General features: G+C 27.8%; 2 protein-coding genes across 2 annotated transcripts in view; one reads left to right on the top strand and one right to left on the bottom strand.

The window, feature by feature from the left end:
• The window catches only part of LOC111629760 (cathepsin O-like), a 23289-nt gene extending 22666 nt beyond the window's left edge, over positions 1-623 (top strand). Inside the window, exon 10 of the mRNA XM_023373671.1 lies at positions 67-623. Within this exon, the coding sequence (XP_023229439.1) occupies positions 67-104 (38 nt within the window). The 3' untranslated portion in view covers positions 105-623. The remainder of the gene's footprint in view (positions 1-66) is intronic.
• Positions 624-4905: 4282 nt separating this feature from the next.
• LOC111629757 (tryptophan 2,3-dioxygenase-like) lies at positions 4906-11327 on the bottom strand. Its single transcript, XM_023373666.1, has 14 exons — positions 11254-11327; positions 10561-10645; positions 10387-10477; positions 10235-10302; positions 9893-9958; positions 9097-9158; positions 8002-8077; positions 7804-7917; positions 7605-7712; positions 6024-6080; positions 5885-5939; positions 5680-5817; positions 5464-5557; positions 4906-5396 (listed from the first exon to the last, which is right to left on the bottom strand). Exons 1-14 carry the CDS (start codon positions 11325-11327, stop codon positions 5234-5236), a joined length of 1251 nt encoding a protein of 416 aa, XP_023229434.1. The 3' UTR covers positions 4906-5233.
• Between the last annotated feature and the right edge of the window lie 101 nt (positions 11328-11428).

Genomic DNA, 11428 nt, shown 5'->3' with positions numbered 1-11428 from the left:
ATATTAAAAAATATAAATATAAATACTGTATGTTTACAAAGTTTTATTTGATTTTTATTTTTTCAGGTATTGCACTAGAAGTGTCAGCATTGGATGTTGTATGAAGCTAAAATTATATTTACATTAAAGAATTTTTGTTGTAAATTTTTTGTATACCAGTAATTAATATTTAAAGGAATTCAAAGCTTTACATCAACCATTAAATAATTAGAATATCTTAATTTTTAAATTGAAAACGTTTTAAATTACTAACAAAATATCTAAAAAAAGTTAACTATTGAACTTTTTAAAAAATAGGGATAGATTGATTTTTAAATTTTTTATTGGAACAATTATTAATATATAAAAACATATTCTAGTGTATATGAAGTGTATATTTCTCCATTTAATTTAACACATTCACTGCCAGTTGACATAATTCAGCATCATGTGACCACATGATGCAAAATCGCATCAACTGGCAACAAATGTGTTAATACATCTTACATAATATAGCATAATGTAATCAATATTTAAAAATATAAAATGAATCTCTTTTGAATTTTAGAATTAATTATACTTAATATTAACTGAAATTTTTTATATTATTGATGTATTTTGATATCAAGAGATGGTTAAGAATAAAAGTTAATTTGATGAAACAATTAATTTTGTAAAGTTCATTTTATTTCTTAAATCTTAAATATCATGCTTTATGTTTTATTTTTTAAAAATGGATTTATAAAAAATAATACAAATTCTAAGCTTCTGCAAACAGAATATATAACTGAAACTTGACTGAACCATGCATTAGACAACAAACAAAGAAATCAAAATCATTCATAGTTATGTTAGAGTTACAACAATTACAAATAATAGTATTATAAAATGCTTCTTGTTTGATTAACATAACTCTTTTCACCCTGAAGTCATTAAAAAAGCCAAAGTTTTAGTGAGACCATTATGAGTTTGGTCAGGCCCACAATGGGTCAGTCAGATGGTGAGGGATGGGACCTGACATGTACAGATAGACCATGCCTGAAAAATTCCTGTAAATTTTCAACCCAACCAGATTCAATTCCAAATCTCCAGAGTGGCAGGGTGCCACTTTAACCCACACATCCATTAAAAATATTAAAATTTTGACTTCTCTCTGTTTTCTATGATCCTTAAATTAATACAGTAGAGCCTCGAAAACTCGGCACTCGATAACCTGGCACTCCGGATAACTCGGCCACACCTTACAGGGCAAAAAAAAATCCTTAGTTAATTAATTTTCATTATAGACAGCTTTATACCTCATAAAGTATTTTTCTGAGGTCTGTCTTATCAGGTAAATTACTGTACACAGTGTATTCATTAATTTTCATTTTCATGTAGTAAAGGCTCTATGCCTTCATAAAGGACGTACTTTTCCTTTGTTTAAGGGTATTTGGGCAGTTTATTCTCTGTTGTATTCTCAAGCAAACAATACATACAAGTACAGTACAATATTTTCTGAGGAAACACGCATACTTATCCTTTTTTAACCCCATTCCCGATAACCTGGCATTTTCACAAACTCGGCCACCCTTCGGTCCACATTAGGCCGAGTTTTCGAGGCTCTACTGTATTTTTTTATGTTTTCATCAAGGCACTAAGAGATCTCTTTAATCATTAATTAATCATACTCATATGGGCAGATGGTGAGTTATGGGGCTCAATGTATCTGTGACAGACCACCTTAAAAATTCCTAGAATTGCTTGCCCAGATTTGTTCCTGAGTCTTCCAGAGCATTAGGATGATGCCTTAACTACTCCCACCATCTGGCCATCAATTAATAATAGATAAAAATAAACTCCAACATCACTAATTTTGGGAATAAAGAAATTTATTCACTTAATGTTTTAGGTTAAACTTCATACTCTGATGTTAAGAGTACAAAATTTCACTAATTTTGAAGCATTGTAAACAAAAGTCCAAAATTGCTATAACAGATTTAGGGAGTCAAATTTATTTTATTTGGGATGAAATGTGTATTGAGACAGAAAGTTTCTTATATAGATAAAAGAAACCCTGATTAACTATATAAGAACTTCCAATGCGAACCAGAAGTTATGTTATTTCAATTCACAAATTTTCTCCCAAAAAGTATTAGATAGATGACTGGCACAACTCTACTGTTACAGGAAATGTATGATGTACAGGGGAAAGACACTAAAGTACTAATTTGAGGTGGAAAGCATATATTTTAAGTAAAATAAATTAAAAATTGCAGCCTGGAATTGTGACGATGTTACAATAAATAATTGCTTGTTATTCATAATTCTATATTATAAAATACATCCTCATTCCATACACGTAACCATTATAACATGGATCATACATCATATTGGATATTGCTTGATACTACAGTTTGTGCAGTATTTTAGTGTGTCATAGTTTTCTGACTCCTTAAATTTATTATAATCTTTTTTATGAAGTTGATAAATGTAGAAACTATTACTGTAACTCTGCTTTTGTGATGTAATCGGTTCCTGGAAAACTATTATTAAGTGGACAATTATTAATTGAAATAAGCTTTGTTTAATGATTCCCATAGAATTAGTGTCACAAATTGAAATCATACTTGTGGAAATTCAGTTTAAACTATTCATTATACTATATTAAGAACTTGATAAATATTTTCATTTTATCTTCATTTTAAATTATGATATTTTTATTTCCATGTTAGATTCCTGTTCTAGTGTTGTACTGAATTAACTATAATGTGGTATTTTAATGCATTCTTTTGATGTGATAAAAACAAAATAAAAAATAAAGATATTATAATTCTTTAAAATGAGGAAAGCAAAAGTTTTTTTTAACATAAACAATAATTATGACAAAAATCAAGGTTATATTATATGCATTATGCAAAACTTTAATGGTAAAACATTACAACAGTTCATTTATTCATGAATAAGGCTTGTAATTTGCTTATAATACAATAAAAAGTTGAAGCTCAATTATAATTTAGCAACTGAAATCATCAGTTTTTTAATCTAATTTAAAGCATTATTTAAATAAGATATAATAATTGGATGTCAATTTTGACTCCATAAGCACTAAATTATTATAAACAATGCTAACAAATTTCAGGATTGGACTCCTAAAATTTGATCACGTTCCGAAGGCATTATAAGTTTTTACAGATATTCGATTTGATTGAATCTTTTGTATCATGATACGAATACATGTTGGAACATATGTTCAAAAGCTGGAAAATTCTAAGATGGGATGAGAAAAGTCCTGAAAAATGTTTAATCCTGATTGTATTTGATTACAGTTTGGATTCCTGAAATTTGTTAGTGTTGTTTATACTAGTTAATTAAAAAATTAACTTTAAAAATGAAAAGGTAATAATAAAGAAAAGAAATATTAATGAAAGTACATTAAATAAGTAAGAGACAATCATTGGCTCCAACTATTAAAAATAAGCAATGATTCATATCGTTATTGATACAGTATTGGACCAAATATCAGGCAAGCTCGGAACCAGAAGTGGTCCAGATTTCTTGATTTCTAGTTTTCTGGACAAAGGCAAAATAGATACCTACTTGAAATATAAAATAAAGGATGAAAAGTAAAGAATAAAATTGTATTTAATGCAGTGTAGGCCAGCAGTCTCACTGGAACTGTCGTCATGCAATGCATATACCACGTATTATACTGTACTGTATAATACATCATGCAAACTAAAACAGAGTGACTGCACACCATGCCAAATTCAAAAAGTTTCCTGGTAATTCCAGATTTCTGGAAGTCTGATATTTGGTCTGATACTGTATATTAATTAATACTATTTGCATAAGTTATAAAAAAAAAAAGACTATTTAGCTGAATTAATCAATAGACCTTTAACAGTCAGTGAAGTTGAATAAACGGCTAATGTTTTCAGTCCAATTAATGGGGCATTCTCAGGCATGGACAAAAAACTTTCATCTGTCCATGCTTAAGGATGGCTTATTAACCAGGCCAAAAATGTTAGAATTTCAACTTTATCTATTGATACTATTAATTAAAAGTTCATTGATTATTTCAGCTGATTAACTATACTGGCTAGTTTATCCTTGTTAATATGAAGGACTATTTATTGACACATCTATCAATAAGGGATTTATCTCTTAATAAATCCCTCAGAAACTAAACCCATCTTAACTATGAATCAGAATTTCACAGCATTAGTTAATTGGGCATGAAATATAGAAGACCCAAAAGCTTTTCTCATTTAGGTCTTAATTTAAATATGAATAATAAAAGTGTTATTATGTTGTATAATTGAAATAGAGGAAGAAGCAGTTTACTGAATATCTGAAATGAAAATTTGAAGTAAAATTTAATTTTTATGTTACATTAAAATTTACTAAATTACAGAGATTATGATATACTACTTCTGCTGTATAAAATTTCATAAAATTTTCAATGTTTATTTATCACTAGAGAAAGTCTAAATGAAAAAATCTTAGTTCAAACTTCTTGATGCTTAATCATTTTGTTTTAATATGCCTTCTTGGATTGTACAACTGAAATATATGCTTCTGCATATATATATAGAACCATAGGTGTTACTTTCAGATATATATACAGGATGACTGAAACGTTTCCTGCCCCATTTTCATTCCAAAAGTACTGAAATTATATTAATTTTGTTAATGTAATTACATAGTAAAGCATATGGGTAAATTTACAGGTATGTAGACTACAACTGCACCCCCCTTCTGAGGGTTTTCCTGAGTAAAGCCAAGTACCTCAGTTAGTAAAAAAATTTTTAAAGTATATTATTTTATTTTTTTGCACCCCCATCTAAAGATTTCCGGATCCACAATTGGGAAGGCTTTCATTGAGAATAGGATGAAACCTTTTTAAAGTGATTTCAAGGTCAACAAAAAGGTTCCATCCTATTCTTTGTGCATGCCTACCTATGTGTCTATATTAACAAAATTAATATATCTTCAGTACATTTGGAATGAAAAGAGTGCAAGGGACTTTTGACTCATCCTGTATACATCTGTAAGTAACTAACTACCTTTAAAATTCTTATTTTGAAATTTAGAATTCTTATTTTAAAATACTTATTTTGAATAAGTAATTTTTTTTTTATAAAATAAAATGCATTGCATTTAATTTATATGAATCATGGTATGATTCATGAAAAAAACAAATGCAATACAATACAATGAAAACCAAAAAAATATCTCTGATGATGATGGAAATTTCTATACTATATTAAAACTATTGGTCATATTCTACTAAATCTTCACAATCTTCATCAATACTATCTTCTTTCATCATTGACAATCTACGTTTCATAGCAGGAGATAAAACAGGAATGCAGTTTCGTGGAATTAAAAATGTGGATAGATTGAACAAGTCTATGAATACTTTATAGCGATCACTGTAAGATAAATAATTAGTTTTGTTGTAAAAAGAAATTAACTTTGTTATTTAATGTAATATACTACCTGAGTGTTGATCTTAAATACTGATATCCCGAAGATCCACCAGTGCCAAATTGTTGAGTGCCAATCATTCGTTGAACCATCTGAACATGATTATCTATAATAATTATAGTTTATACTGAATCTTTTCTACACCGAAGACAGACATTATATTTATTACGTTTTGTTTAAAATATTATAAATAAATACTCAATATTTTATATTTTAAAATATCCTTACATCTCCATTTTGTAACTAAAGAATCAATATCCATTAACAGAGTCAGGAGATGATAGGGTTGATTAAATCTTGGCTCATCACGATAGAAGGATATCATCATGGCTCCTTGAAAGGCTTTATGTGAGAATATTCTTTCACCTAGATAAAAGAAAATTGCATTTTACAACATATTTTAAAAAATGTTATTTAAAATAAGAAAATTTACCTCTTGTTACCAATGCATTGTGCTTATTGACATCAAATATTGAATCAAAGGAATTCTGTAAAAATGTGTATTTATGAGGCGTTTAGTTGTAGATAAAATGTTACCGTAATTCATTTTATGTTTGCATTAAAATAATAACCTTTTTCCGTCTGTATTCATCGAGTAGAGATTCTTTTTTGGCAGAATCTTTCTCAGACTATGAAATATAAATTAATGTATTTTAAAAATAATAAAATATGAATAAATTAAAAATAACAATATTAATGTATCTATTAGTTTTATATATATATAAAGATATGTACAATATTTTAAATCATAACTTATATAATTTAAAGTAACATTATTTTTAAAATATATAGGATAAAAGTGTTTTTTAATTAAAATATTTTGTTAAAATTACTGGTGGTCCTCAACTTTTGGACAGTTTGCTCCTTCATACATAATACTCTGATAATCATAAATCACTTTTTGTAAGTGAAATTTGCGGTCATGTATATTTTGGGCATGTGTTATGCTTTCTACCAATTTTTATTTCAGCAACATCAAAATAATTTGTGAAAATTAACTTTTTATTGAGTTTTTTTCTGTTTATTATATGATTTTAATGTAGTAAATCACAGTAAAAAGCTAAAACTTTCCTACTTTAACAAGCAATTTAAAAAAGTTTTCTTTTGGCTCTATGAGAATGGAACTCTCTTTACAACAAGCAACTCTATTGTTTGACTTTTTTAATCATGTTTAGGAACACATTAAGTCTAAAAATTGCAGACTGAATGTAATTTGGTTTGCTACTCTCTTGTGATTCAAAATATATTAAGGACTTAATCTTCTAATAACAAAGTGTTAATCAATATAAAGTTCACCAACATTATGTAGGCCTTGTATGTAAGTGAGAAAACCATTACTAATGTTTCTTGTTTACACCTAAGACCTTCTTCAGGTAGATTTTTCTAAATAATGCCAGCACCAGAAAGATTCGAATTTAGAAAAATCTACCTGAAAAAGGTATTAGGTATAGACCCAAAATGTTATGTAGACCTACATAAGATCATGATAGACTTTATATAATAAGAACAGTTAACTGAGAGAGAAGAGATTGAAATATGTTCTAAAAAAGAAATTAAACTTTACTTTCTTGTTAAGATTATAAAATATTTAACTCTACTATCTAAGCAGCTGCAAAAGTATTTATAAATGCTTTATTACTGATCATAGTTTATTGATGGGATAATGTATACAATACTTGTAAAAATTTTTACTTTATCCTGTGAATTAATAAAAATATCTAATTGATAATACTAACTAATTGATAATACTAATAATAGAGAATAAAAATTTTAATTGACATTATTTAAGATTTCTGTAGAAGCAACTTATTTAAATGGGGCCCCAATTTAAATTTTGTCTATGGCCCAGTAGAAGCTTAATCCTGCAATGCATATAAGCATCTCTAGTGAGTTCAGAAAAACATTGTGATGACAGAAGAATGTCTGTAGCACAAGAAGAATTTTTCATATTTTCTAAAGACTCTGTTTATGACTTTAGATAAGGAAAAGCTATTTGATAAGTGCGTAACTGCAACTAAAAATTGTCATATGACTCATACCTTTTTAATTTGCCTTTTAAACACAGGTAAAACTGTAGGTTATCCACACACAAAATATGATGAAGATGATTAAAACTATTAAAAGTGAAAACAGCCGTATAAAATGATACTAACCTCTGCATTTTTTCTCATATTTTCTAATAATATATCAACAACTTTTTGATATTTTCCCCAAAAGTTAAAACCATTTACTTCTAAACCAGGAGTTCTTTCTAACCATCTCTTAAAAAAGAAAATTTTTTCACATTATAATTTAAATGTCATAAAATAAAATTAATACAGTTATTTTTTAATAATGTAAAAAGAAAAATACTTGAACTAAATCACAGAGAGAAAGTTCATTTTCCGATTTCTTTACAGCTTCAATAGCTTCTGATTCCTGAAATACTCTTAAGTAATTATTTTTTCCGTAATTAACTCTTTGTTCCTAAAATTAAACATATAAAATTATTAAATGCTGTTAAATAAAATTTCATTATTATTATTATTTAGAAAAAAAATTAAAACATACATTTCGCACACCCAATTTATTTTCAATTAATCTGAACTGTAGACTTTGAAAGCCAGAGGCTGGAGATAAATAACATCTGTAAAAGTTATTAGTCATAGATTTAAACAAAGCTATGATTTTGTATTATTATTATTATTATTATTACTTTTTCTTTTAACTCCACTTTATGGATATTTAGAACACCAAAATCAAATAGAATAAAAAAAAAATCCCAAAATAAATATTTTGTAATTTTAGGAATTTTATAAAATGACTACACAAATAAGAAATCAACATGTATTATTCATTGATAAGAACAACCTATGAAAGATAGGCTATAGAATAGTTCTAAATGTTTTTAAGAATTCTTGAATAGTGTTTTGAAGATGTAAACAAAATTCAATTTACTTTATAATCAGATCTTCATAATCTATTGTTTTGATGGCTGGATAGCTCAGCAGTTAAAGTGGCAGCCTATCACTCTGGGGACCCAGGATTGTTTCCAGACATGCCCAAAAACCCCAGGAATCTTTTCGGGATCGTGTGTCTGGATATGTCTGTCCCTGTCCCTCACTATCCAGCCTCCCCACTATGGGCATTGCTGAACCTGTAATGGGCTTGATAGAATGCTTGAATTCTTTCCATCCTGTGGGCATTAGAACCCACAGGACAGAAAGAGTTTAAAAAAAATTAACTTCTTTTTAAGATATTTAACATTGCAATGAAGTATTACAAGGAATATTTGTCATAATTTCAAATGATAAAAATCTTTGATTACATTTTAATCTAGTAATTTTTTCAACTGGATAAATATTACTTAAACCATATAAACCTTACAATCCATCAAGTGCTTTTAAAGAACAAATGTTTTTCCCCAAAACTTTCTGCTGGATTGTGGACTGTAATGGTTTTGTAGTTCAAGTTACAGTTTAATTCATTTTTTTTCTTAAAAATTCTTTATTAATAATGTTACTAGATTTTTCAGACTCTTTACTTACTTTTGTATTGTATACGTCTATGGTATTTTACATTAAATTAATTTACTAACTTTTAAAATTGAAATTACATTAAATATTTATCTGGGCAAAACTTGTGCATGGAAAAATAATGATTTACCTGAACTCCATAAAATCCAAAGGTGTCATGGTTTCTAATATAGTAACTTGTTCTACAAGCAACTAAATAAAAACAATAACTATTAATTAGTATTCTTTAAATTAGAATTTACATTTGTGCAAGAGATCTTAATCACTCGCACAAATGCCACAGATTCTTTAAAAACTTTATATTAAAATCTATTTAAATTAATATATTCTAAAATTAAATATATTATGTAAAAATGAACCAAGTTTCACTATTAAACTGTTTTTGGTATTGATTTTTTTGAATTAATTTGAAAAACATGCAAATATATCCATTGTCCTAACTAGCATTTAGTTTACCTTGTGCAAGATTTCATTATTTGGCCCCCTTTTCTTGGAAAAAAAATAAAAAAACAATAGAAATGATTGGCTAATTTTTTAACTTTAAGGGAAAATGTTACAAAATTGGCACCACGGTGGTAAAACTTAAATATAGGAATATAATACTGATCATTTTTTGATACTCCATTTTAGAACCCTCTTCCCTGGCCTCATGGCTTAGCGAAGAAGCCCTGTGCATCCATTGTAAAGTACTTGCCTAGTTATGACATTGAATATATCTTCAATTTATATATATATATATATATTGTGTATGCTTTACATTAATTTTGGAAAATTGATACCAAAAACACAGTATTTTGTAATTTTAGTAAATATATATTTAATATAATTCAGGATTTGTTTCATTTACAAATATATTTCATGAAAATATAAATACTGTATATTGATTTTACTTGAAAGTAGCATTATTGAAATGATATTAATTATACCTTTAATATGAGCACAATCCTATTTAATCGAGATGTGATGATCAGCATTTTTGCTTCATTTACTTCCTACAAATTTAAGAAAAATTATAAATAATGAAAGAATAAAAGCTATATTTGTTTACAATCGGCCCCCCTATAACACTGTAGATAATTCCGTGTTATATGAATTCCGTGTTGTACGAGTCACTTAGATTTTACAAATACGTGAGCCGTTCACAGCCTGGCACACATATTTGTAAAATCTAAGTGACTCGTACAACATGGAATTCATATAATACGGAATAATCAACAGTGTTATAGAGGGGTCGACTGTAGTACTTGTAAAAAGTAAATTTACTGTACCTCTGTAAAGAATAATTTTCTGACTGAATCCAATTCATATATAATTTGCTTGAACCATAATTCATAAGCTACATAAATGTTCATCATTGAATAAGAATTAATATATTTAATTTGATACATCAGGTAATTAACACATATGATTCAGCTATTACCTTGATGAGTAATTATAAACAGATGCTCATCGTGTACAGTTTCATCTAAACGTCCTGATAAGGGATCTTGACAATTTAGCAGATGTTTCAACTGTTATAATAGAAAATTGTATTTTCATTAATCAAATACATCATTTAAATTAACATTTAAAAATGATTAAACAAATCCATTACTTGAAGATAGTCACCATAATGCATTCCACCCGGTGGAATGTTGAAACCGCTGCTTGAATTGATATCTCCATTTCCATTTGTAATGCTAAATAAAATGATATTTTTTATTTATTTGTAAAGATACCAACTAAAAATCAATGTTAAATATTTTATATACAATATATAAATGTATATTGTTATTATAATTACAGTCGACCCCCCTATAACACTGTTGATTATTCCTTTTTACAGTCGACCCTCTATAACACTGTTGATAATTCCGTTTTATATGAATTTCATGTTGTACGAGTCACTTAGATTTTACAAATACGCGAGCCGTTCACAACCCGTATGTGTAAAATCTAAGTGACTCGTACAACATGGAATTCATATAAAACGGAATAATCAACAGTGTTACAGGGGGGTCGACTGTACACTTGTAAAAGATTTTAAGCAAGTAATAATGATGAAAGAAGCATGCCCCTGTAAATAATACTTTCCAACAAAACATTTTACTAAAATATCCCCACAAAACGTATCTGTAAACCTTACAGATATAGAAAGTGCAGTGAAACACGTGTAGATCAATCGCTTTCAAATTATTAACGTTTTATCTTAGATGTACTGTACATAAAACATATTTTTTTTGTACAATTACGTATGAGATCTTCAATCAATGACTACGTTTTACGTTCATAATATATTCATACGTACAAAATACCGATTCTGATTGGTCGATTTTGAATTGCTCCCGGTTCTGGTTGGCTGAAATTGAAATTAGAGTACATTTTTAGTCGTCTTGTTGCAGTCTTTATTGTGTATAAACACCAGGTCTTTCCACTTTATCAAGAGTTAGAGCTATAAGTTAACCAATAAGCATTTACGTATT

This window comes from Centruroides sculpturatus, unplaced genomic scaffold (assembly GCF_000671375.1).
Source record: "Centruroides sculpturatus isolate CEXI.00-Female unplaced genomic scaffold, Cexi_2.0 scaffold541, whole genome shotgun sequence".
In the NCBI taxonomy this organism is placed as follows: domain Eukaryota; kingdom Metazoa; phylum Arthropoda; class Arachnida; order Scorpiones; family Buthidae; genus Centruroides; species Centruroides sculpturatus.
This window is presented reverse-complemented; position numbering and strand designations above follow the sequence as displayed.

Coding starts and splice junctions, on each gene's coding strand:
- LOC111629757 (XM_023373666.1), bottom strand. CDS start 11,327: ATGTACTCTAATTTCAATTTCAGCCAACCAGAACCGGGAGCAATTCAA. Junction 10,646..11,253: donor CCAATCAGAATCGGTATTTT/GTACGTATGAAT, acceptor CATTTTATTTAG/CATTACAAATGGAAATGGAG. Junction 8,078..9,096: donor TTGGATTTTATGGAGTTCAG/GTAAATCATTAT, acceptor TAACTTTTACAG/ATGTTATTTATCTCCAGCCT.